The following is a 27,318-nucleotide window of genomic DNA, read 5'->3' on the forward strand; positions in this document are numbered from 1 at the left end:
TTTTATAAATAATTATATTAAATTTTAGAAGAGCTCGTTGTAATTTATTAAAAAAAAGAAAAGAAAAAACAATATTCACTTTTTCAGCAATTATAATTTCCCACATAAGAAGGATATTATATCTAAACCCAATTGGACCCCCTGGATATCTCTATATGCAAATCCAAGTGTACCACCACAATCGTCATCATTAGTTATAATTGTAATTCCACAACTATTGGTAATTAAGAAAATTTAAAATCATACTTTTATTAATTTAATGTTATTACCAATGTCTTATGAATAATTTAAATTAATAGCAGCACATAAACCTCCAACACATGGAAAATTAAAGAAATAAAAAAAAAAAAAGGGACAACTCTTGTTAGCCACAAATTTGGTGTCCCAGGGGCCACGTGTAACATAGTTTAAGACCAAAGAATTTAGTACTTTGTTTTTTCAAAGAAGCAACAATAATGCACTAAAATATTCACTTCCAATAATAGATTTTTTCTGGGCTCAGAATAATCTACTCATTATTATATATGAGAAGGTATATAATTATTTAATTTATAATAAATTAATAAAAATAAAATATAAATTTTTATTAATATAACACATCGATGAATTTTAAATAATATAAAAAATATTAAATATAAATTTTTAAACCATCCAAAATGTGACGGTACAACTATTCCTATGGTTGATATGAGCGTCAAGGTTAAAAGATGAAAACTTTGGAGCGAAACCCTCATGACATATTCGATCTTTTTAAGATTGTCCGGATATTAAAAAAATAAAATAAAACAAAGATGGTAGAACCAATATAAATGATAGTAAAATATTTTTACAAGTAAACTTGATAGGGATGAAATGCATAGCCTTATCATAGAGAAAAATGGCATGTAGGCCCAAAGGAGAAATAGAAAGTGATTCAAACGTTTGTTGAATTTTACCTCCGCCTGCAGCTGCTGCTCTTGCTATATATTTGTTTTGCATTTACTTCCCGACTCTACCTTCATCTGCAGCGTGTAGAAAGGAAGAAACAGGAGATTTAAGATAAAAATTTGGTTTTTGTGCCTGAAAGAGCGAGAGGATTCGAGTTACTTTTGGTTTTTCTCAAATGGATTCAACCAACAAATCGCTGGTAAAATTTTGCCTGATGTAAACGTGTGATTGTTTTTACGTCAAATTTTAATTGACTTTTGTGGTTATTGATTTTGTTCCGGTGAGAAGCTGGGCACTAGTTCTCTGAAATTTGCGGAGAAGCTCTGCGCGGCGGTGTTTCCGATTATAGCTATATTCGACGCTTTGGCTTTTGCTTTCTCCGGTTGTTTCGAATGCCGAAAATTGAGCCGTGGCACGAAATTGCGTTATGAGTTCAAGGAGATTGTTCGACTCTCGGAGAAATCTCATTGTACAGAATTTTGATGATATCCTTTTCCCCCCCTGTCGTTATGGAGTTTTATTTACTTTTTCGTTTGATAATTGTTGGTTGATACTGGAAGTACTTGTTTTGTTTCTATTGCAGTTACTATAAATGAAGTGGAGGCATTGCATGAGTTGTTTAAGAAGTTAAGCAGTTCAATCATTGATGACGGTTTGATACATAAGGTATCGCTCCAGGTTTACAACATACTTGTATTTTTCGGATGAAGTAGTTTTTCTTCTACATAGTTGTTCCAGTGAAGTTTTTTGCTACTTTGAGGATTTGTGCATATCATTTTTAATAATCACGGTTACAGTGATGCTTACGCGAGATTTCGGTCAAACTCAACCAAAAAGTTTGAGCTCTATTTCAATACAAAAATTCTGAAAACTGGTGCGAGCTTGACTTGATGAATTAACTCTAAGCTATATGTAAAAACATCATATTGTTTGAGCTCTAATTGTGTTTGAGTTGTGATTTGGTGACTGCTCTTAATCCATCGCTTTTACCTTTCATCCTGTGTTTTACAATCCTTGTGTGATTTGTTGGCTGAAGTAACAAGCGACTGCAGGGCTGTATGAAGGTTGTGGCTGGTGATCAGTTTTTCTCGGGGTTAAGGGTGGGTGGAAAAAGCTGAAATGGTTCCCTCAACTTTATATATTTCTCCTTCGGTGAGAATGTCAACACCGGAGAGTTATTTGAACACATATTGAGTTCAAGAACGAGTTGGATCTGATTCACTATTTTTGAATATTTTCACATTTTTCTTTAAACTTCTTGTTTCCCATAATAACTGAATTCCTCAACTCGAAAATTTGAGTACATGCATTCTAGTAATAGGTTTCTTTTTCTTTCTATAATATATAAGTATTCTTTTGATTTTGGCCATAAACACACATGTATTCTCTACAATGTTTAACATAAATTTGCTTGTACGCATTCATTGCTATTTAGCATCCGATTACAGGCCTTCTCATTATCTCTTTGACAGTTGCACCTTAACTGTTTGTTATTGTTATATGACTGTACACTGTTTGTTTCACATGCAGGAGGAGCTTCAGTTGGCATTGTTTAGAACAGTATGTGGTGAGAACCTTTTCTTGGATCGGGTAACCACAGTCTTACTTCTTGTCCTGTCTTCATTTCGAAAACTCTGTTCTCATTTTTATGTATTCTCAGATGGTTACATGGGAATACATGTGAAATGTCAACATCTGGCATGACTGAGATACTAAGAAATGCCTAGGTTTTGTTGTATACCTACATTTTCTTGTTTCATTTTATACAACTCATGCATGGACATTAAGAGTTGTGGAATTAATAGGAAGCTCCACTGATTAAGAACCAATTTACGCTCTCTTATTCTAGCTGTGTAATATGGATATGAGATACAGTTGGAAACTAATCAAGTCAAGCAATTTTGCTGGTTTCTTGTTGCATGCTTTCTCAATTTCCATCTGAAAAGCAGATCATGCATCACACTATCTTTATTTTCTTGATTGTCTCGAGAAAATCATGTTATATACTACACCACTCTTGTTGGCAGATTGCCAGATTCCCTGTTTTCGGTTGAAGACATCTCAGTATTGATTGGCAAGAGATTAGTGGGGACCTTATCAGGAAACTTAATACTATCTTCTCGACTAGCTAAATAATTGAATAACTGTGTTTTAAAGAAAAAAGGCTTTATATGCACTAATGGTTCATCATAAGTGTTGTTGGGCATATATCTATCTTATGTTTATGAACTTCAATGCATGGAGTGTTATATTTCTGTAATCTATTGCAAAAAGTGAAGGTGCATATTGATATTGCAATAGACTACATTGTTTTGTTGTTATCTGAAAAGACTGAAGAAGCTCCTTTGTAATTTGCCATTCCCTGCATTTGCTTACAGGTTTTTGATCTTTTTGATAAAAAACGGAATGGTGTTATTGATCTGGAAGAATTCGTTCTTTCCCTCGATGTATTCCATCCTCATGCCCCTGTCGAGGACAAAATAGATTGTAAGAAATAAAAAGGATTCTTTTTTGTTTTATAGTATTACACTTATAATTGAAAACTACTTAAGAAAGGCTAGAGTTTTGAGGATCACAATGATTCTTCTATTTTGCTACAAAAAGTGAAGCCCGATCAGTGCACTTACCCTTTCTGCAACACCTTTCCTTATTTTGCAGTTTCGTTCAAGCTTTATGATCTGAGACAAACTGGGTTCATAGAGCGAGAAGAAGTAAGTATATTATTGAGTTACTAGTACTATCAGGCTAGTTAATGCTAAAATAAGTTTGGAGAAGACATAAGATTAGTTTCTGCAATAACTATGACAAGAAAGCTGTCTGTTTTTCCAGTATGGGCTTTTCCTAGGCAATATAATTCTATTATTGATTGTTTTAACTATTATAAATACAGATGAGCTTTCTTCAGAATTCCATGATGTCCTCTGTCCCAATGATTCATCTTTTTCCTTTTGCCCCCTATAATGATACTTCCTTATGTGTTTCCTCCATGACATACTTTGCTGTTGCTTTTGACCCTGTTGATTTGCTTGGAAATAGGTGCTAAACATTCCGGTGCTATTGCTCTACCATTTTCAACTGAAGTATACTGTTTCATTTCCTTTGCTTACTTTTCATTGGGGTATCTGAAATTGGATCAATGAAGTTTTGCTGTTTTGGGAATTAAGTTTTCAGTTTCTCCTGGGGCACTTCGCAATGGTGATGTTCGAAATGAACATACTTGGGTTGGGTCTTTAAATAATCTTTCCTAGTACCCAACATTCTGAACTTTTGGACATAACCAAGAGATGAGATTGCTTTGTAAATATCGTGTAAAGCATTGTCCTACAAGTAGGAAGATCGACTGTGGTACTTTCCCTGTAACCCAATTGTCTCTCCATGATGAATCTATTTTTCTAACAGATGTTATCTGGTTATTATAAGTTGATGGAAAAAGTTCTTGCTTCAGGTCAAGCAGATGGTGATTGCTATACTTATGGAATCTGACACGAAACTATCAGACGAACTGCTAGAGCTAATAATTGACAAGGTATGAGTACATGTGAATCGACAATCTTTCAGTAAATTTAGGTTTCAGTAGATGGAATATATGTTTATTCAACAATCAATCGTCCTTTTTAACAGACGTTTGCGGATGCTGACGCTGATAAGGATGGTAAAATTAACAAAGAGGACTGGAAAGCTTTCGTCTCACGGCAACCATCACTTTTGAGGAACATGACTGTACCTTATTTGAAGTATACATCATCTTTATCACATCATGTTTTGCTCCCTATTATCTGATCTTCCCAAATCTTTGACCGCTGCCATGTTTATCTGCTTCCAGGGACATCACTTCCGTTTTCCCCAGTTTTGTTTTTAACACTGAGGTGGAAGATTGAGAGATTCCCGGATAATGTATCACTAGAGTCAGCCTGAAGAGAGGAACTGACGAATAGTCCGTATAAATCTCCAGATTATCGCTGGAGATGTAGAGAAGGTGGTGTTTTTGCCCTTGAGGGGAAAAGTGCAAAGGTGGATGGTTCAACCAATATCAGGTCTTGTTTTATACAGATGATGATCGGCTTGGGATTCTTCTCAACTTGTACAGACATTTGAAGTTGGGAAATTGTTTGAAGAGTCCAAGCTAACTGCCCAGACCCTTCACTCGTGCATATGTGTCTTGCTATTTCAGTGTGAAGTTTTGGTGCCACACCAACACCCACATATGCAAAGAGTTAATTGCTTTGCACGGTCTACTTGTTTATATGTAATGTACATGGACATTGCAGTCAACCAAGTTCTCTTCGCATACAACTTTTTATTCGCAGTCGAGAAATTAGCCAGGCATAACAACAATCAATTCTTTCCAGTAAAGAATCAATTACTATTATACATATATTAATATCATAAAAGTTAACTGAGTATAACTAGTAATTATATGTTTAAAACACAAATCTAATGTGAAATAAAATTAATTCCCTAACTTCATAGGTTTTTGGTATTACGTTTGTGCTAAACTGAATTTTTTTTTATTCTTTTTACACTCAACGTCCTGCAGACCTATCATCAATTACATTTATTTAAATTAAGGGTTAATTATAATTTTACCAAATAAATTTTAAAATTACACTTACATCCCCATAAAAAATTCAATGTTTATACCTTACTTATTTTCATTAGGGTTTGGATGAAATGTATGTTGATGTTAGTTAAATAAATAACATAAATTTTTAATTTTACTCTTCATCTAACATTCTCATAAATAATTTTGTAATTATAAGAAAAAAAAGTATTATGAGTTAACCTTACGTCATTGTCCTCTTATAAGTATAAAAATATATACAGAAGTATTAAATGAGAGGTAAAAATAAAAAATTATATATATATTTTTATTTTTTAATGTTAGTATTTTTCGTTTAAATTTCAAAAAATAAAATCAAATGTAAAGGGAGAATTTTAAAAAAAATACAAGTATAATTTAAAATGTTTTTTGAAGAAAAAAAGTGTAATTTTGACTCAAAGGGGATCTAATTGTTATTAACTCTTGAAGTAAGTCGTATAATAACGTCGTACAAGTCTCCCACGTGTACTAAATCATTCGTACGCTACCACTTCCTTTTAACAAAGCTCATGAGAAGGAACAAGATTCTCAGTTCCTGTTTTGCTCTTCACACACTTGTGCAGCAGCTCTGAATCCCTTCTTCAATTCTATTCAGGAATTGCTATACGCGTACGTATACCTACAAAAATGGCGGACAAGCCCAGCAGAGCTTTGGTATTGTATGGAGATGGGTTAGCCCGATTCATCAGCCCGACGCAAACCCACCTCCATTCTTTCGCTTCTCGGGCCTGCTGTGGTTTTCTGGCTCTCCCTCATTCCCCTCCTTCAGGTAATAATATAATACTATTTCCTTTATTAATTCCGTTTAAATTTATATATACTGTTTGGAAATCACCGTCTTTATATTGGTAAACAACAATGAAAGAATCGTGTTCTATTGCCTGCAATTTATGCTATATATCTTGTGTGAGCTTTTCAGAACGAATCAGTGATAGCAGACTCATTTTCTGATTTATGGTTTTATAATTTGAGTTTATTGACAGTTGGGCAGGAAGAATTTCATTGAGTTGGTGGATTCTTGATGGATTTACATGTGTTCTGTAGTCTTTTGGATGTGTTTGGATGGAGGGGTTTGGATTTGACGAAGGGATTTAGAGATAAGAGATAATTCTAGTATTAGTTGAATTTGAATTCCAGTATTCATGTTTATTATATTCATACTATAAAGATTGTGTTTTCAATTATTGTCCTTCAAATTTACTTGGAATTTAGATTGCAGAAAACGAGGATGCAAGAATAATCAGGGAGTTTGCCGAGCTACTGGATGCGAATGAAGCGTATCAAAATTTGGTGAGATCAGTTGATGCTAATGGTTCATTTCATTTTTAAATTTTACCCATCGTTTCTAAATTATACTGATATTTTTGTGAAATCTAACATCCTCTTTTAATGCCCTTCAGGATTCAAAAAGAGTAGGTGAAGACAAACCTGAAGAAAAGTGTGCATTCCCATCTCTAGCAGAGAGGTTGGTTCGTTTGAAGGGTCATATGCACTTATTTTATCTGTAAGTTGAACAAAACAGGTACCTAATTTTGCTCTGGTTCTATATCCGATTTCAGGTTCATGGGAATGAAAGCAGCTACAGTCACTGACAATTTAGGTTTGAAATCTTTTGGAGGTATACTCGGCTTCAAGGTGTTGCAATGGGATGAATTATGTAGGGAAAGTGACTCGTCGGCTGAGTCGCCAAATTTGGCTTCTGAATTGCTGAAATTGCTTGGTTTTGAAGATGGGAAGATAATTGACAGCAACGATTTTGATTTAGTTGTCGTTCATGTTGGGGCTGGTGAAAAGATGAATGGTTACAAAGACGTAGAATTTGTGAACTGTTTGGTTGGTGATTTATTGCATATTGCACAATCTGAAACTGATATTGGTTCTAGGTTGCATATGTCTGTTATCATGAGCTATGGAGCTACCCTAGAGAATGACCATTTAGAAATCTCGGTTTCTGATAGTAAACCTGAAAATAACAGCGAAATTTCACTGCTTTTCCCACGTCAAAGTTACACGGTGAAAGCAGGGAAGCCAAGGGAAAATATTAGGTCAGAAGTCTTGTTTCTGTTAACTTATGGTACTATCTATGTGTTTTGATCTATCTGACGAAATCTTTTACAGGCATTACTGCCCGATGCTGCTTGCCCAGTATCAGAAGGCGGTAACTCGCGTGGACACAGTGGAGTCATTCACTTTAAGAGATATTATTGAGGTATTTAAGTTATTCTTGGATATCTTTTGGTGCTATAGTCTTGTTCTTGTTGTTAGCTGGTTCTATTGTACTTGGTGTTAGTACAACATAACATAAATTTGCACGAATCTCATCATTAGGCACAAATAGTGTAATTCTTAATCTGAATTATAACCTGTTCATGCATTTTGGAGAGCTAATTGTGGCTTGAGTTCTTACTCTAGCTGCATCAAACACTCTTGAATTTATTTTAGTAGGTAAAACCTGAATACCGTGGTCTCCTCAAATTGCTATGAGCAGTAAGTACCTGACTAAGATTTGATGTAGCTAACCAACCGAATGATTGCTATGAAGTTCAAACATCGTTCTCTTTGTAGTTGCTCTTGTCATCATGCTCCATTCACATAAAGAAATAAAATGTAATACAACTGGTGGTTGATTGTAAACTATTGAGTAGAGCATATCGTTGTATATTTATTACGATACTTCTGTAACTACTTAAACTAAATATTAGGTTTGCGAACAAGTAGTGCCCGAGTAATAATTTTTCTATAATTTAACTGTTGAACAATGGAGTTGCTGAACCTTTAAGATGATAATTTGCTTTCTTCCTCAGAAGTAAATCTGTCCTCTCAAAACCATCCTACAAATCACTGGAACTTGAAAATTGCTGAAAGATCATTCTTATGTTGATTCCTTTGCTTGGCCAATATCTCTGCAAATTTCAATTACCTCTTGAAATCCGTACTATGCTGCTGTCAATTAATACTTTGACCGACATTTACATGCAGAACAGTGGAAACCTCATAATACCGGCCGACAGGGTCTTGCATGAAGTTGCATTTAAGATTTGGAAGGCCCCAAAATACGGGGCGTGAAATGATGCTACGAGGGCTATTTTGCAACTGAAACAATGAATTGACTGAAGAAAAAAAACGAGAAGAAGATGCAAAATCGTGTTCTTTCCGATGAGTTTGCACTCCTAAAAGAACTGATGATCTCCAGCCTCCAAGAACTTTGTATCGGTTGACATTTTTCCATATAAATGGCTGAACTAATGAGCATCAGCTTATGGTTGTGTTATCAGTGATATTAATTGACCCCAAACTTGTATGCATTTTTCTCAATGCTTTCATCTCGTCTCCCAAACATGGCACAGTACCAGCTGCACCCTCTGCTCATTTTGCTTTCAATGATACTGCAGCTACCTATTTGTTCTTTTACTTGTAAGGAAGTAATATTTTGCCCAAATATTGGATTTTTTAAAAGTAAATTACAACTACCTCACTTAATGTTTGGTATAATTATGAATACCTCTTATTGTTTGAACATACAAATATCTCTTCAAATGAAAAATAATTATGTTAGCTTCTAAACGGTAAAGTGGATATTATTATTTTATCCTTGTTAAAAATTATTTAAAAAGAATTAATGAGTATTGTAAAAAATTTAAGGAAATATTGGTCCATAAAAGATTTTAATTTTTTTTAGAAACATATAATGAAATTATAATTTGTAATCTAAAAAAATATTTTGACAAGTTCACCATAAAAATTGAATGAAATTCTAATGAATGTTGCAACTCATCACCAAGAACGTCGAAATTAGAATAGTATATGTAACTTTTCAAACAATGAAATAATATTTACCAAAATCTCAAAGATGGTTATAATTTAACCCCCCCTCCCCCCGCCTTTTTTTTTCAAGAAAATGCAGAAAATAGTAATCTCTAGGATGTTTTATGATTTGGGTCATTATCAAGATGAAATTACATAAGCACTCCAGCACATCAGTTACCTCTCTTTCAATCAAAAGTTGCACATCAGTAGGATGCTGTAAAGAATAGCTCTTTGTCAGATCTTTTAAAGGTGAATGCTTACTCATACCACAGTTTAAGCTCATAATGCAATCAAGAGGTACGACGGAAAATAAGCATCTAACAATCTAACAAGTTCTTGAAAACATAAGTACCCAGCAAAAACCATCCGATAAGGAGTAATGAAAATGAAAATAATCCGATTAAAAACGGCCATCCAACCATAAATATACCGAAGCAGAGCACCACAACAAAAGGCAAAAATGATCTTACGACATCAAAGCCGCCAACCCACTTTCCCTTAAACAGTATAAGAGCCGCAACATTGACCATGTTCCAACTCATTGACCCCTTGTAGCAGAGCCGATTCAGGCAATTGGCGACGAACGAGTGGCAGTTGCATGTGAAGAGGTTGTAAGTTTTGCTCTCAAAGTGGCGTGTGCTTGACTGCACAGCATCGTCCCATGTGATTGCTGTCCCATATTCAGCATGAACATAGGGATTCTTGCATGTATGCCCAACAAGGTTCGGAGGAAAACAACACTATTCAAAGAAAAATGACATGAAGTTATCTATCAATTACTTGTATAGCTCATAGAACATACTGCATTAGTCCCACAGAGTATTTCTTATGACTTTTATTCTCCTTACAAAATATGAAGAGTGCACCCATTTTCTTTTGGGATAATTACATTTACACCCCCTGACCTATGGTCTATTTACATAAACCACCTCTATCTTTTGCATAATTACCGAAACAATCCTTGATAGCAAAAAAATAGAGGTATTTTATATAATGATGCTAACATTTTTTTGGGTGTGTGTGTAATTTCTCAAAAAAGTAAGGGGTGATATGTGTATGCGATAATGATATTTTGGTGGGTGTATATGTAATTATCCAAAAGATAGGGGTGGTTTGTATAAACAGACCACAAATCAAGGGGTGTAAATGTAATTATCCCTTTTCTATTTCTACGACACTTACCCTTGCTTAGACACCTGTGTTGGCACAAAATCGAAATTCCAGTTGAATGGGAAAACAAGAAACATTCTGCAATTACCCTTAAAAAGCTTTTATATGCTGGTTTCTTACTATAAAATAGAATACTTGAACAAACAAATGAAAGACCGACACTTGAGATCGTTTATGGGCTACACTAAATGCTACTGATGTTGGTAGCATCTACTAGAGTGTAAACCTCAGTTCAGAATAACGGTTCACACTGCCATGGATCACAAAAGGAAGACCCAAATTATTATATTATCTGCGGTTCTAGCACATGTAAATGGAGCAGATGCACAATTATACACACAAACAAACGCACACATGCATGGATGCACGGCATCAGAGAGATAAAGAAAGAGGAGAAAAAAGGGGGAGATATGTAGGGAAAAAGAGAAAGGAATCCAAAGTTAGTTGGGAGAACTCATGGAGTTATACCTGCTCTCGTTCCAATTGGACGTATCTTGCAACGGGACCAAAAGCAAAATCATCAACATTAACGAGGTTGGAACCCGAGAAATCTAAAACGGTACCGTCCTCCTTGCATATCCCAACGTGTCCAATGAAAGGGGCCAGCCACGAGACTACTGGCAGAGGTGTCCAAACTAAACAACATGGGAACGTTGCCTTCTTAGGATCTACTTCATCAAGTGGCCAGAATTCGTGCAGAATATTTCCAGCATAATCTTCATTTCGAACTTCTTGGGCAAGATTGAATTTCGTCAGAGAAAGAGTTCCTAAAGACATATGGCCAAATACAAACTTCCAGTCCTTACTATTTCCTCATCAGAGAACATCCTCCAGTGCCGTGGTTACATTAGGAAACAAGATAAGAACATCGGTCCCCTCGCCACTAAAATGAAAAGTCAACTCTGGAACGCAAAACAGACATATGGTAAATGCAAGTATAAGGAGGAAAATAATACTAAAGTAAACGGGAAAAAGAGAAAGGGTTTGAATCACGACATCGGAGGGCTCAAACACCATTTTAAGGCAATGCATTAAACAAATGTGGACAAAAAGGTGCCATATGATAATAGAGTTACAGGAAGTGCTACAATCAAATACCATTATCAGTACATTATTATAACCATTGATACCCATGTCTCCTGATCCATTAAAACTTCCATGTCGCAATGGATAAGCACACATATCAATCTTGACTAATCAACAAGGCAGGCAGCAAATATAGTATTGCTTTCCCTAGCTTTGTCTCATCCAAAACTACGAGTGACGTTCCGGCTATATGCAAGAATATTCCATGCAACTGACTATTTCAAATGCTACATATGCACGAGGACTTCACATCTTCAACGTCTAAATTTGTTTCCAATGAATGCTGGAAAACAACAATCTTTAAAGCTAAAAGATTACAAGGAATTACCATTACATTGGTGCAACTTACCTTGTGTGTTTTTCCCTTTCTTAAGATCCAGAACAGATCCAAAAAACTACGGGCTCCCTAAAGCCCACTTACTTTAAACCTGGCATTTGCAAATATTCGTAACGATGTTGCTGAAGATTAGAAATACTGCACCTTTTAGCAATAATGAATCTATATTAACAGTGAACACGATGCTATCCCATACCATACATCTAGCGCAAACACTTGAGCATTTTCAAAGTGCACATGTATGAAATTAAAAGGTGCGAATGTATGAAACTATAAGCAAATTTACATACTTGCTTCCAGAACATAAATCACTTTCCATAAATCTATTTTTTGCATCTTCCCGAAAAGATCAACAAGATATAAACCATGGTCTAATCATTTCGAATTACGCAATCACTCACATTCAGTTGAAAATTAAGAAAAGAGGACAAACACACACACACACACACACACTAAGGATCAATTGATCAAGGAAAAATCTTTAGCAGGAATCTAAGAGAACTATTATGCAAAAAAATCCAAGAAAGAATTGTGCAGAAAAACAATTAATCATTTTAATTAGCAATATTCTTGAAGAGACATGTTCTTCATTAACTGAGAGCAGAATTTCACTAACCACCGATTATCCTTTCTCCAAAAGCCCTCTCCGTTAGGATCAAAGAAGAACATGAAAATTTCATTGTCATAATAATAAAAGAATCCACTCCAATTTTCAGCTAGCAGACAGATCAAAAACCCGTTCTTGACAACCGCAAAATGAATATACGCAAACAAGATCACAAACCCACAAATACAAAAGAAAAAAACCGTAACTTTCTACTAGAACTGCAGCTAAGAAGAAACCCAGAAGATTAAATAACAATGAACTATTCAAAAATAGGAGTAAGTTTTGTTTTTCACAAAGAAAAAAGGAAAAGAAGAGCTGACGGTAGCTGAAAATTACCTGCATAATCTTGCGCAAACTTCAGAACTCATGTTATGAAAATGAGAAATGGAAGTATTAGACTCTGATTACTAAGCAAGAAAATTGTAGATAATTATTTTTGAATTTTCTTTTATTTTGTTGGGTTTTGTTATATTTTATTGCGAAGTAAATAGAAATGGATTTGTTCATCGAAAGAGCAAAAGACTTGAACGGGGAAAGGTGCATGAACCTCACAAACTCCTCTCTCTCTCTCTCTTCACAGAGGTCCCACTACTATGATGGTTAGGCTATTGACTTATTATTGATAATAAAAAAATTTCAATCTATCAATAATAAATAAATATAGACTTTTATCAGGATAATTATATTTTTGGTTCTAATATATTATCACTAATTTATTTTCAGTCCCTAAACATATTGAAATTTTATTTTAGTCCTTCAATTTTTAAAATATTAATAGTTTCGGTACTTAATCCTAATTAGTGATCATATCTATGCTCATGATCAGGCCCAATATGCTTTCGAAAATAAATTTAAACCTCCATATATTCATATTTTTCTTTGACCATCTTGTTCTCGGGTATTCCAAGCCCTCGGTATTCTCGGATAGTGTGGTTGGAGAAAATCTATAAAACCGAAAATTTGGAATACCCCGGGAACAAGGCAATCAGATAAAGGAATCACTAGAAGATTTATAACATTTAACTACAACCAATTGTCATGATTAATAATAAATAGTTGTAGCAAATAGTTATTGACCAAAGTCACGCAACGGTTGTTGGCCGTGATTTTTGCGAAGGTGGCAAAAACATTCGCCATGGAGCCATGACAAATATTTTGACCATGACTCTTAGTCGTGACAAATAATTTTTTTATGATTGAAAATCTAATTTTTTTTGCATCAGTTATGTTTAACAGTAGTTAATAGTAGTCATTTACCATAGTTTTAGTCATAGCCAATAATAAACTTTTTTTCTAGTGAATGAATTTTTGGAGGTTTAATTTTTTTTCAAAAGTATGTCAAGTTTGTCAATGGCAAAATAGTCATTAATTAGGCTTAAGACCAAAACTGTTAATATTTTAAGAGTTGAAGGACGAAAATAGAATTTTAATATATTTAGGGACTGAAAATGAATTAATGGCAATATATGAGGATCAAAAATTGTAATTATCCCACTTTTATCCTATATTTTTGTTAATATCAGTAAATTTAGTGAATTTTGACTAATTGAAAAACTTATTTTGTTAGACAAAAAGATTTTAGTAGAGGAGATTACAGTTATCCCTTTTTTGCCCCTTTCCCTGTCATAAATAATTTTTCTTTTCGTTTTTCTGGTAAGAAGAGTTGGGAAATGACATTGACACATTTTTATATTTAATTACATAAATATTTTTATTTCTTTATAGAATTATATTAATACCCTTCTGGATCGTTTGTAAAATTTTACCACTGTAAAAAGTATATTCATAATTTTAATTATAGTCACAAAAAAATATATTTTTTAATTTTATAAAAAAGTATGAAATGTTTTTTCAATACCATTTAAATTTGGCCCGAATTGTTTAGAGTTCAATATCTTTTTTTGTGAGCTTGAGATCGACGAGCTCGAACTATTTTTTATTTTGATTTTTTTTATTATTATTATTAGATTAAATCATAGGAATCACATAATTTTTATATAAATTTATAAATAATAAAATAAATTACATAATGCATATTATGTTATAAATATATCAAAATATAGTATGATATTTTAATTTATTGTTATAAATATAAACTACTAATTAGTTTAGTAGTGATTTAATTAATAAAATATACAAAAAAAAATCATACCGAATAATTTAAAATTATAGAAAAGTATTTATTATCCGGAATAATGCATTTGAAATACATAAAAATATTTTATAATTGAGATAAATATATGTTCACCATCTGTAATAAATTTATATATTTATAAATGTTAGTATTATATTGAAGTAACTATCATCTTACATTATTTAATCGGATCAACAAAATTCAGATCAAACTGTTAGATATAATCAAACTTACAAAAGGACACATTTGGTAAAGTTTTAGACTTATTAAATATACGAATGTCGAGATATCGTACTCGGAACATAAGAGTAATCATTCAAGATGGATTATCGTTGAATCAGGCCATGTGATTTTAAATCATATCGTCTGATATGATCTAATGGAAACAATCTTATATATATTTAAATTTAGTATGAATCGGGTGCACGAATTTTAAGGTATCGCAATTGTTTATTAAACTTTTTTATCACATTATACATATAATAAAGTAATAATTAAAATTGTTCAACCATCATTTTTATTATTATTATCATTATTTTTAGATCAATTCATAAGGATCACTAAATTTTTGACATAAATTTATAAGTAATAAATAGACTGCATAATGCATAATATGTATCTTGATATAAATATAAAAATCAGAAGTAGATAAAAAAATTATAAGTGAATTTTACTTGTTAATTTTAAAAAAAGTATAACACAATACAAATATATAATAAAATATTCCATAAAGTTTATGTGTTATATTAAGTAATTATTTTATAAATAATATCATAATTTACTAAATTGTTGATTAAATTTATTTTTGTATAAAGATTAAATATATAAATAAGAGGAACATAATTTATTATTATGAAAAATAAAATGTATGATATTGATAAATAATTATAATATATGGTTAATTTGAGTATAAAATTAATAAAGTATTACATACGAAATTGAATATATAAAAATTTTAAAAATAAAAATATATATAAAAAAATAAAGTGACATACAAACCGCTCGCGAGCTGATGAACGGAGAGAATTGAGCTCGAGGTTAAGCTCAAAATCAAATCTCACGAGCGGACTCGTCTCGTACGCCACACCCAAACTAATTTATGAATGTACAACTACTTGACACATTTCCTCAACCAAAAACATCATTCCCCATTTATTACTCTTTCTTGCAAAAACATTCATGACCACCTAAATACTAAATTTACTAGAAAAAATTATATTTTTAATGTCATAGCACAAAGGACAGTGTAGTCTCGATCCCGTATTTGATGATATTAATATTTCTGATCTCAGTGGATTAAAAAATATTGTGTATGTGGTCTCATGCACTAATTTTCAATATTTTTTAATTAGATAAAAAATATTAACCTGCAAAGTGGAGGATAAAAATTTGCAACGCTCCTGTCTTCTTGGGCCAGAAGTGCAATTTTTCCCCCCACAACAAATGTACAAACACACCACTCCGACCCATGAGACCACATATTAGTAAGAAACTGCACAAGAAGATAAGTGTATGTACTGGGGAATGAAAAATGAGTGGGACAACATGATGATGATGATGATGATGATTAAGGTGGTGCAACTGATTCACCACAGAATGCATCAGGCTCAAAGTTTCTTGCAGATTCATCGTTGTAGACTCCTGGGACAGCTCTGCCTCCAGGCTCTTCTCCTGGAATAGTATAAGCTTGTTTTTGGGTGGTTTCGGAGTTGACGAGGAGGACTATGCACAGAAACAATGATGTCCCGAGAACCACCAGCGTTGTCTTTAGCCTACTTAGGACAGGCTTCACCTGTGTAAAAGACCCACCATTTATATATATACAGAAATTCATCCGTAAGAATATTTCGGGAAAATTCTGATTAAACCAACACTAATACACTTATACTGTGATTCATTCATAGTATACACATACATACTCTTTCTTTCGGGGGTGGAGGGTTTGGGGGTTATGTAGTGGATGGCTTACTGAAAAAGAACCAAGAAGTCGATCACGAGCCAAAACTTCTGCAGTCTTCACCCATATCTGTAGATCAAAATAAACTGATGGAGTAATTAATTGCATCAAAAGCACAGCACAATTATGGTGCAGATGGATGAAGTTGGACAGGTAGAGTGTAAGATTCAGACAATTGGAAATTAGAAAAATTACCTGCCCATCGTACCATCCTGTTTCTTCATCTGTCACCCCAAAAAACGAAAATATGAGAGAGAGAGAGAGATTCGTCAGTAGTAGTATTATTAATTTATCATCGTAAAAAGAAAAGAATGTGTAAGCATTCTGTATCAGACAGGAGTTAAAAAACAGAAAAAAAGAAAAAAAACTCACTGACATTCAACAGTGGCGCTTAACAGGCGGTTGCCCACATAAGCCCAGCCCAAATACATCCTGACAACGGCAAGAATGACAACGATAAGCCCACTTGAAGCAGCGGCCAGGAGGAGTCCGATGGGCTCAGATTTGGGCCCAACGGACCCAAACCAAGAAACTGGAAGACCCACAAAAAGGGAAAAGCATGCCCCCGTCGCGAAAAGCCTTGAGCAGAACTCAACGACGTCGCCTGACGCCCATGAGAAGGGGAAAGAATTGGAGAGAGAGTGGTACTCGTTGATGGGCTGTTGATCCAGCGGCACAGGGCACCCGGTTTCTGATGGGGATGGGGTGTTGTTGTTATTCTTGAAAGATGACAAGGGTATTTTAGGAAAGGAGGAAGTTTGTGTATGAGCTTTGGGATGTGTCGTCAGAGTGGGTTGGTAGTTGGTGGCTGTGGAGGAGAAGGGGAAGGAGGAGAGAGCTGGTGATGACAGTGGTTTTAGAGAGAGAAAGAAGGTACTGCCCACCGCCATTTCTTTTTCTTTTTCTTTTTTTTTTTTAATTTTATATATATTGGAAGGTTTCTGTTGGTTTGGGTTGTGGGTTTTGGATATTATTGTTAGTCGCGTGGGAAAAAAGTCTTGTACTTGTGTTTGGCTGTGGTTGTGAACGTGGCGTCTTCAGTCAAGCAAGAAAAGGAGACAAGATGGGGTGCAAAAAATATGGGTAATTATATCATTTTTTCTTTAAATGTGATGGGATTATATATAAATCCTTTTTAGATAAAAAAAAAATTATATTTGACATGTCTAAAATTTATTTTTTATCTAATAAATAAATCTTTTCATTAATTATATTCCCTAAATTTATTAATATTAACAAAAAAAATCAATTCCTTCGATTAACTTATAACATATCTAATAAATTTTTCTAATTAAAGAATTTTTATATATCTTCGCCCTAAAGAAAATAAAAGGAGAGAAAAAAATGGTGTGCGTACATGTATATCACGAAGAAGTGAAAAATCTCTCGAGTGTGGCAATACACTAGTTTAGTGCAAAAGGTCACGTTTCTCAAGTTGACTAACATGAGACGCCGGAGATACAAGTGAAAGATGAATGGGCCCTTTTCACAATTACATGGACATGGAAGGCCACCATGATACTTTTGTCTTGGGTGTAAAGCAGATAACATCCCTAAAATCCCAGCAAGTAAATATAGGGTAAAACTCAGTAGAAAAGTTCACAACATTCACCACTTTTCTTTTCAACGGCAGCCAGATACAGAGTAGTAGTTGTAATAGTATAAATGAAGGCAGTTAAGTACATGACATTTTTGTTTTAACTAATAACCCTCTTTTCTTCAGGCGCGCAACCTGTAGAGACCCTCTTTTTACAGTTGCTACTTTTGACGATCTCCAACAGATTCCAAAACTCATTCTCTTTTCTTGTTTTCTTCGTTTCTTTTTTTCTTTCCTTTTGCTTTTTTCTTTTTTTTTTCCTTCCCACTTTTCTTTTTTATTAAGAGATTCTTACAAATAGATCATATTACATTGATTTGACCCTAAAAACCATGAAGAGAAGGCCTTTACCATTTTCTCTTTCGTTTTTTAGGACTTCACAAATTAATGTGATCAAGTTTACTAACAGCTTTTGCCCCTACTTCCCTTCAAGCCAGTTTTGAAGTTGAGGGCATTTGCTCTGTTCTGAATTGGCCGTGTTGGGTTCCCACTTTGAATGAACCAACACTACCCCATCCAGTTACCTTGCTTCCAGACGATTTCTCAAACTTTTGACTTTTGCTCTTCTGGCTCTTCGAACCCAGAAACGAGCTCTTAGCTACTGCTACATCATCACTGCTGATTTTTACGGTTCTCTGTTCTCTGCAAACTGAGACGCTGCAGACATTTGAGACGGGTAATAATCTGTGCAAAAGAAGGGCGTGCCTGTGGGTTTCTGCAGAAGATGAAGTTTCCAAGTTAGTCTAATCTATGAAATCCAATGTGCATTTTGGGCCATTCAATCAAACAGAAAAGAACTATATAAACAGCGAGGCATTATAGCTAAGGATCGATTGGCAGAAGTAGGCTTTTGTCAGAAATTAACCTGTTCCAGCAGTCACTTATTATCTCTGCCACCAGGGGATCAATCGTGGGTGGGATGTCAAGATGTCTACCCTGGAATCCAACAGCTCCAACCACCTGCATTGAGTTCATTTCTGTCCACGGCACTCGCAGAGTTGCCAGCTCCCAAAGTATGACCCCAAAACTATATACATCCGATCTGCAAATATAGTAGCCAACCTTATTAGCCAGACCCAAAATACAAGATCAGAAAGAGTTGAAGAACTAGAGTATGTAGACTATTAACTCACTTCTCGTTGGATGGTTCATTTCTTAGAACTTCTGGAGCCATCCATTCTGCCTGCAAAGTGAAGAAAAAAAGCAGCAAATCTTTAATGATGTCATCATATTCCCTTCTGGTTTTATTCTTACTCTTACTTTTGCCCGCAGTCTCTAGCGAAGATGGCATCCAATAAATGGTAAAAAAAGGAATAGATAACAAAACATTGGCTTCACGAGCATTACCGTTCCAGCAGTTGACTTTGAAGATAGAAAAGTATGGTGCTGCAAACGTGACATCCCAAAATCACAAACCTAACATTGTGCAGGAAAAAAATGTTAGGATTGAAATGGGGAATTCGTTATCTCAATGTAAGGGACCATAGGTAATAAAGACCAAACCTTAACAACCCAATTTTTATCAACAAGGAGGTTTGGTGTCTTAAGATCCCGATGCACAATGATAGGATGGCTAGTATGCAAATAATTCATTCCCTTAGCCTGCAAAAGATTGGTGTATTAACAGATGGCAAAGGAACCTTATAGCAGAAACAAATGGAATTCAATTCATCCAACCAATACCACATCAAGGGCCATCTTTATGCGTCTTTTTTCATCTATTTGGATATTTGGGCGGTGCAGCAGCTTATATAAACTACCCCTGCATGAAAGATATGGGGATTATAAGCTATATAAAGTAAGACGAAAAGAATCATCAGAATATTATGATCTATTTATGTTTTAAGAGTTCAATAAGAAACCTGAAATATCTCACAGATGCCACTGTTAATTGCATTATCACAATGTTCATCAGATAGTAAGACTTAAAACTCATTAAAGCCCAAACAATAAAAAAAGAGGTCCAAATCAACTAATCTAATCCTGCTATGCAGGTTTACTGCCTGTCATCCCCAACCCACCTCTTCCATTATCCTTTCTCTTGTCAAGTTTTTCTCAGGAAATGAAAAAAAGACAGAGTTCATAGTGCATGTTCCATAAAGGTACCTAACACATAAAACAACCTGCCCCAATCCACTACCCTCAATGTGCATGGCCACAAGCAGAGGGTAGTAAGGAAGTTTAAGATAGAGAAGCAATCAGCCTATACAATTAGAATATGCTAAGAGAGCCCAAAAGATCAAACTCTGACTTTGTTCCGGAGGCTGAAGACTAATATTATATGAGGTAGAGAATATTCTAAGAGAGTTAAATTCAATAAACAATGATATGATCCTGCAAGTTTTTATATGCTATTGAGAAATAAACCTTGGAAGAAATTCTGTCAATATGGACATATTTGGGGGGCGCGTAACCGCTCCCATGAAAAGAACAACATTTGGATGCCTCAACCTTAACATGATTTCAATCTGCATCAGGCAACAGCGCAAAGGGTTTAAAGCCCAGAAAAATGAAAGGAAAGGAGAAGAAAATCTTGCTAGCACATAAAGCCTCACATAGAGACATATGTTCCAAAATTTGCATTTACCTCACATTTAAATTGTGCTAGTGCATCGCCTGAGATATCTTGGTTCATAAATTTTTTCACTGCAACTTCCTGTCATGACATGACGATAGCTATGTGAAAACAAGTGTCAATAAAGAATATGATACCTTCTAATACTGGAACGATCATAAAAAAAACACACAAACAGATCCGTAATCTGGAGCAGCAAATTGCTCTAGGAAACCTGAAAAAGAGCTTAAACAATGTTTACATGGCCTAAAACCAGAACATAGATGTAATGAGTGCTAACGGTATAGCCAAATATACCAAGAAAACACGCATAATGTGCTTGTAGTTTTACCATAAGACATGTATTAACCACATATTAGATCACCAAAACTGTAAAAGTATAAGCTACCGTGCCATTCCATTCTGCTCGGTAGACCTCACCATATGACCCTGCAAAATATAGAAGGAGATAGAATGTATTCAGGACTGCATCAAAGCAAATATCATACTTTGTGAACAGAAGTGCTTTAGCATGCTCATTACACAGCTGCAGATACAAAATTATCGGGCTTATGCATATTTAAATAAGTTCTAAGTGATCACTTAGTCAAAAGCAACGGCTTTGATGGGCCCCTAATAAAAGAATAGGGAGCATTCTGCAATGAAAATGTTCTGTATCTAAAAGACACGAGAAAATAGCTGAAATAATGGTGCTTAGAGAAAACAAAATGCAGGGAGGAGGTTAGCTTTCCCCAATAAGATATAGAGAATCACAATCACCCTCGTGTAGACAGCTTGCCCTATTCTCTCACAGTTAACCTCAACTTCCAAACAAGGAACAAATCCAATGCTGCAAGCCTGCAACTCTTACCTATACCAATGCGTTCGCCAATTTGAAGATCCTCCCACAAAATTTCAGCAACTCCACTCAGTACGGGATCCATTTGCACATTGTGAGTCTTGTTAGCATCCAGCTGGTCAGTGCAGCATACTAGCATAGCCTCTGTACTTTCCGAATAATCAACAAGCTCTCTACCAGCAGCAGCATTGCCGTTTGAGTTCACTTCATTATTTCTATCTTTGACAAGCACATTTTGCTCCCCTGGACTATCTAGAGATGATTTATATCCTTCTGGTTCCAGTTTAAACAGGTGTGTTCCCAATCCTTCAGGTGAAGGCTTTTGGTTATACACAATGTTCCATAACTGCAACCCTGTAAAAGGTACAAGAGAGTGCTCATTTTCAGAATCAACGACTCTGTCTCTCCTTACTAGTCCATTCCTTTCCAGCACTTTGTCTTCTCTGAAATCATGAGAACTTATGTTTGGAAACAAATCTTTGGGTGTTGATGCACAGTTCTCTGACCACATGGTAGGAAGTTCTCCAGGGAAATCTGGTTCCTTCACAGCACTGGTAGCAGAACCGGAAGCATCTTCTGTATGTGAGTCCCGGCCACTTGATTTTTTCTTTCCAGCATGCAGTGATGCTTCACCTGATCCGCTTGGCGGACGAAAATGCTCCAACTGCTCTGTCTGGTTTTTTTCTACTATTCTCCTGTCTTCTCTATTTGATATGATGGCCATGGCTGATGGTTCTGGTGTTGAAATACTGGTTTTATGAGTCTCATCCACACCAGGTGAACATAACCTAATTCTAGGTCCTTGGTCAGATGCTGTACATGAACTCTTGTCCCTCCCTACCAAAGTAGCAGCACCCATTGCATCCAACCCAAAATTTTGATGATGACTGCTAGGTACCTCAGCTGGAATGAGTGTGCCTGGAGCACCCATTAGATCAATAATGTACTCGCTGCATCAGTTGAAAAATTAGTTTAGTATCTCAAAAAAAAAAACTAGGAAATTATTCTAAAACAAGCACCCTGCAATCTACTAAAAGAACAACAATGAATGCCAGACCAGATTAATAAGAAGAAACTATATTTCATACAAAAAGGAGGGATTTGTGGGGCTAATGTAATGAAGAAGATGGTGAAAAATTTCTTAGATTCAGCCTAGCTAGGAGAATTCCATTTTAAAATTTTTTGATACAGAGTGAGCAAGAGGCTCTTTTTCCAAGTTCCACTTGAAAGCCAGTTGCAATTACATTACACAAACAGTTTTGAGCAGATTGACACCTTTCCAAAGCTAGCAACTTGGCATGGCTATCTATGTTTCAACGTGATTGTAGGACAGTGTGAGCCGTGAAGACACTTTGGAGACCAAGAAGCACTTTTCCTGTAACAGATTCATCCACAATAATAATAGAACTTCTTTGAATTATTTAAACTAGCCGTTGTGGCTAATAAATAATCTTTCACGCTTTGAAATGGATTATGAAGTCAAATATATAATGCAGTACATTATATTAATAAAAAGAAAAAAATAATTTATCAATTAATTAAATTTTGAAAAGTTGAATAATTAGTTATTTTATTATGAAAGGCATTTTTTACTTCACAAAAAATTGGTGCACCAATGTCATTAACCGCCGTTTGTGAGTGTGGAGGGGCTTTTCTTTTTATATTAGTATAGATAACCCTTAAATCTCACTTTTTTGTTGCTACACTTTTCACATCTAATTGGAGCAAATATAGAACATCGCAATCTCACGGATAGCATGATTACGGAGTAATGTTACAATCAACATAAGGGGAGTTTGCAAGTTGCAACCAACAGTGGGCTTAATATGCTTGGTGTTCATGGTTCACACAAAAAGTTTGCAGCGATGAATTGATATGCACCAAAACAGAGAACTGCAATAGGTAAAATACCCAAAAAAACCAAATCAAGCTAATAATGATTGAAATTTCCTGCAAAAGATTGAACCCTAATGTTTTAGAACAATGTATATGTTAGCAGATATAAAACGTCAGCCAGACTTTACTCCCCAGTTTTGTCCAGCTTAATCCCCTTCCCTTCCCTACATACCCACCACCACCAAAATGAAATTCACTCACATTGGACATAGAGTGTGAAGACCAATATGTAAAACAACAATGTCTTTAAATAGAAAATTGGCAACCTAGCATACAAGCCAGTACCTTCCATCATCCAATTTTATCAAGTTCACAGCTCCGTCATCAGTGCCAGTATAATAACTCCCTTTGACTAGCTTGCATGGAAGGTTGATCCTGTCAGCAAGTACCTAGAAACCAACATTTGGGTTATTAAATCTTCATTTATAGTTTTATTTATGCAGTGAGAATGAGTGCAGAACAGTGGGAAATAACACAACAGCAAGGCTTTCAAGTATAAATGTAACGTATCAGAAATATGCACAAAGTTTATCATTATGATATTACTTTGTCACTGAAAGTTGCTGGATCCCCCCATCAAATTGGAAATAGGAACCAGACACTTGCCAGTAAAGGCAAGATATGGAACGAGATGGTCACAAGTCAATGTTATTATATAAGACGGAAATATTTTATCCACATGATTGCAAGAAACATTACTACCTTAAAGAGTAATGCCCTTTGGCGTGAATGTCCAACATCAAGAGAGCCAAGAGGAAGGATGATTGTATTCAAATAGATTTTCAGCTCATGATTCCTTGCCCTCCACCTCCTGAACATATCTTCAACATCACTCACAGGGCCTCCCATTCTTTCAACAATAAGCTCCGCAATTTTTTGAACCAGAAAACTCGCATTCAAGGTCTTATCCAGAGCATGACATTCCATGGACATATAACACACTCTTTCCTCAAGTTGCCGGAGTTCCACATCAACTGCACGATTGACTAAAACAACCTCACAGCCAATATTATCCAAGGCAGAAATTGCCTCAAGTTCTACTAGTGATGGCATTTTTGCTTGGACACCCAAATTTGAATCTATTCCACAAACATCATAGAAGCCGTCTATTACTTTCTCATCATAATTTACAACATTAGAGCTCTGCATCACAGAAAGAAAGATGACAGAATTTCATCAATTGTTCAAGAATAAATCTAAAACACAAAGCACCTACACTTGTTTTCTATTTACCCTCTTGGCAGGTGCAGGTGAGTGGAGTGGGTATGGACTGGTGCTATAATCTAATAATTGAAAATGATTACTCCTTACTTCTTGAACGAATAACTTGCACAAATTTGGCTTTCATGGAAGAATCTTTCAGAGTTCAACTTTGAATAATTAAATCAAATTACGTCTTCAGATTTCCTAATGAAACCATGGAATGTCTTTTCATTTCCCTCCAATGCATTTATCTACAGAATTTTTCCTAGTAAGCAATTTAAGCACCATATATATGTTTGTTTGACTTCTTGACTGAAACCAGGTAGGTCAAATTCTGATTAATCCAATTTCATCAGTATGCCGCATGTGGGTGGATGTTTTTGTCAGATTACATGTTCCTGAAGTGGCTTCTTAGAGAATATGGCTTCAACTATGTACATGGTGAAAGAAATTTTAAAAGAAGCAGGTTGATTATGGCATTATGTCTATCAGATACCTAATTTAGCACAAGTAGATTATGACAGAGAAATAGCTAGAAATTATCCACTGCTATTACCCACCATTAATGCAATATTTTTCCACGGTCCGAATATTTAGGCCATCGTGATACCACTACTCACCATCCAAAATAATAATAATAATAATAATAAAACGCATCCAAAAAAAATATTGTTTTAGAAATTTATATTAACACATAATCCATGCCAAACAATCACCTGTCCAAACATCATCGCTGAAAATTAAGCTACAATCCAGAAGAATAATTGCATATAACACAATCCAGCAATTCTCTTGCCCCAGACAAAATCACAATTGCAGACAGAATTCAACCGACTGAGTCATTAGATCTCCGATTAATAGACACATGCAGTAAGACCAAAACCTAAAATTTTAAAACAGACAAAAGAAAATCAACGAAAACTAAGAAAAACGATTTTTACCCAATATCGGAGCGACATAAATTCCGAGGGATTTTGAGAAGGTGGGCAACCGAGGCTAATCTGCTTAGCGGCGTTGATTTGAGCAGTTTCCGAGTCAACGCAATTTTGACCCGGATCCGAAACGCTAATTGCGAGCGCCAATTGCATTTGGAACTCCTCCTCGAAGAAATTGAAATTACTACTGCTCGAACTATCGTTCTCCGACGATAGCGTCGTTTGGGGCAAATCGGACGAGGGCGACGACGAGGTCGATGGCTGCGATGGCGTCGTCTGGGGGGGTGGATCGAGTGCAGGTGGTCTCCCATGATGATGATGATCGCCGATGTGAAGCTTCCGCAATAAGTGTTTCACTTTGGACATTTTCGTCGCCGCTCATCGATCGGGGGCCTTAAAAAAGAAAAACTAAAAAATATACAGAAATATACAGAAAAAGGGGGATAATCAGCTCCGCCTCTTCAATCAGATTGATTGTAGTTCTGGTTAGGGTTTTTCGATATTTGGGAATTGGGGTTAAAGCGAGCACCGGTGGGTGGAGAATAGGGAAAGAGATGCGGTTTTAACCAGCGCACCACGGAGTCTTCATCCTCAAGCTAACACACCACTGGGAATAAATTAACTGCTGCGTGCTTCCCTCCAACTACGCTTACAATTGTGTTTGTGTGTCTATGCTGCCCTTTTTTATTAATAATTACTCAATTTAAACATTATATATACTATTATTTGGATTTTGCAGCTGCATTCACTCTTATCTTTTCCAACTTATTTTGTGTCCAAATCTGTGTAATTAATTTCAAATCTAAATTATATAATTATTATTTTTTAAGACACATATATTAGTTAAATAAATAAGACAACAAAAGTTATTAAGGAAAGAGTGGGGAGGAGACACAGAATTGAAAATTGAGAAAAGAAAAAAAAAATTGAAATTGTTTAAAAAATATACTAAAAACAATAAACGATAAATTACAATAATAATATATTATTATAACTATAAACAAATTACGATAATTCTCATAAAATCAAATTCATTCATGATACCTCAATCTTATCATCAACCACTGAGCAAAGACATCATTAGCTAAAATATCAAAATTTAGGATTATTACATTTTGACTCCTTTTAAAAATGTAAAAATACATTTTCTCTCAAAGAAGAAAAAAATCAAAATTACACTTACATCCCTTTTGAAAATTTACTATTTACGCCTGACGCTCTTTTGTTAGGGCTTGGATGAAAATTGTTGGCGTTAACAAAAAAGTTATATAAATTTTCAATTTTACTTCTCATTTAATACTTTTAATGTAATAATTTTGTACTTGATCCTGGTCGAAATCTATGCGACCTCTCTAGTCGGATGAACTGATCCTCCAAGCAATTTGAGGTCGTTACCTCTCCCAAACTATTATAAAGACCCTAAAAAAAGAGAAGCAAATCGTTAGGCTTGCTGGGGTAGCCCCCAACTAAAAACCTCCAATGCTTAAGTCAATGCTTGGTATCAAGGTCAAGTAAGCAGGTTGCTTTCGAGCTAGCGAGTCTGAGCGATCTAAAGTAAAGAGGAGTAGAAACGGCATACCATAAATGCACTGAACATGGAGTATTTATAGCGTAAAACGGGAGTTCTATTGTCCAATATATGTTTGCCA

At 35.0% G+C, this 27,318-nt stretch overlaps 5 protein-coding genes across 12 annotated transcripts; 2 read left to right on the forward strand and 3 right to left on the reverse strand.

Moving 5' to 3' along the window:
- Positions 1-828: 828 nt before the first annotated feature.
- On the forward strand, positions 829-5,220 carry LOC105176211 (calcineurin B-like protein 10). 6 transcript variants are annotated; one of them, XR_002286768.2, is made up of 10 exons: positions 829-1,126; positions 1,216-1,396; positions 1,511-1,593; positions 1,980-2,027; positions 2,458-2,517; positions 3,306-3,414; positions 3,586-3,638; positions 3,964-4,272; positions 4,373-4,453; positions 4,549-4,608. XR_002286768.2 is itself a non-coding variant. In XM_020692622.2 (10 exons), exons 1-10 carry the CDS (start codon positions 1,103-1,105, stop codon positions 4,803-4,805), a joined length of 807 nt encoding a protein of 268 aa, XP_020548281.2. In that variant the 5' UTR covers positions 835-1,102; the 3' UTR covers positions 4,806-5,220. The 6 variants fall into 6 exon arrangements, 2 of the variants coding, with proteins under 2 accessions (XP_020548281.2, XP_011097279.2); XR_002286769.2 differs by having other exon boundaries at positions 830-1,126; positions 4,092-4,272; XM_020692622.2 differs by lacking the exon at positions 3,964-4,272 and adding an exon at positions 4,751-5,220 and having other exon boundaries at positions 835-1,126; positions 4,549-4,661.
- Positions 5,221-5,994: 774 nt separating this feature from the next.
- Positions 5,995-8,850, forward strand: LOC105176303 (rhomboid family protein). The gene is made up of 6 exons (XM_011099097.3): positions 5,995-6,296; positions 6,747-6,817; positions 6,928-6,992; positions 7,087-7,572; positions 7,646-7,736; positions 8,507-8,850. Exons 1-6 carry the CDS (start codon positions 6,155-6,157, stop codon positions 8,591-8,593), a joined length of 942 nt encoding a protein of 313 aa, XP_011097399.2. The 5' UTR covers positions 5,995-6,154; the 3' UTR covers positions 8,594-8,850.
- A 699-nt stretch (positions 8,851-9,549) lies between these two features.
- Positions 9,550-13,092, reverse strand: LOC105176386 (protein REVERSION-TO-ETHYLENE SENSITIVITY1). Of its 3 annotated transcripts, XM_011099287.3 has the most exons (4): positions 12,871-13,092; positions 11,940-12,018; positions 10,973-11,406; positions 9,550-10,074 (listed from the first exon to the last, which is right to left on the reverse strand). In XM_011099287.3, exons 3-4 carry the CDS (start codon positions 11,279-11,281, stop codon positions 9,652-9,654), a joined length of 732 nt encoding a protein of 243 aa, XP_011097589.2. In that variant the 5' UTR covers positions 11,282-11,406; positions 11,940-12,018; positions 12,871-13,092; the 3' UTR covers positions 9,550-9,651. The 3 variants fall into 3 exon arrangements, with proteins under 3 accessions (XP_011097589.2, XP_011097511.2, XP_088737914.1); XM_011099209.3 differs by lacking the exon at positions 11,940-12,018; XM_088881788.1 differs by lacking the exons at positions 11,940-12,018; positions 12,871-13,092 and adding an exon at positions 12,544-12,844.
- Positions 13,093-15,996: 2,904 nt separating this feature from the next.
- On the reverse strand, positions 15,997-17,719 carry LOC105176585 (YCF36, putative (DUF1230)). The gene is made up of 4 exons (XM_011099481.3): positions 17,002-17,719; positions 16,821-16,849; positions 16,638-16,694; positions 15,997-16,460 (listed from the first exon to the last, which is right to left on the reverse strand). The coding sequence occupies exons 1-4, from the start codon at positions 17,513-17,515 to the stop codon at positions 16,236-16,238; spliced, it is 825 nt and encodes a 274-aa protein (XP_011097783.1). The 5' UTR covers positions 17,516-17,719; the 3' UTR covers positions 15,997-16,235.
- Positions 17,720-18,770: 1,051 nt separating this feature from the next.
- Positions 18,771-26,344, reverse strand: LOC105156126 (Protein kinase superfamily protein). The gene is made up of 13 exons (XM_088879140.1): positions 25,676-26,344; positions 24,234-24,674; positions 23,817-23,920; positions 21,648-22,585; positions 21,186-21,226; positions 20,810-20,878; positions 20,590-20,690; positions 19,906-19,984; positions 19,726-19,824; positions 19,570-19,638; positions 19,356-19,405; positions 19,088-19,264; positions 18,771-18,937 (listed from the first exon to the last, which is right to left on the reverse strand). Exons 1-13 carry the CDS (start codon positions 26,033-26,035, stop codon positions 18,835-18,837), a joined length of 2,631 nt encoding a protein of 876 aa, XP_088735266.1. The 5' UTR covers positions 26,036-26,344; the 3' UTR covers positions 18,771-18,834.
- Positions 26,345-27,318: the final 974 nt, after the last annotated feature.

Source organism: Sesamum indicum, linkage group LG1, assembly GCF_026168435.1.
Source record: "Sesamum indicum cultivar Baizhima isolate 11 linkage group LG1, ASM2616843v1, whole genome shotgun sequence".
In the NCBI taxonomy this organism is placed as follows: domain Eukaryota; kingdom Viridiplantae; phylum Streptophyta; class Magnoliopsida; order Lamiales; family Pedaliaceae; genus Sesamum; species Sesamum indicum.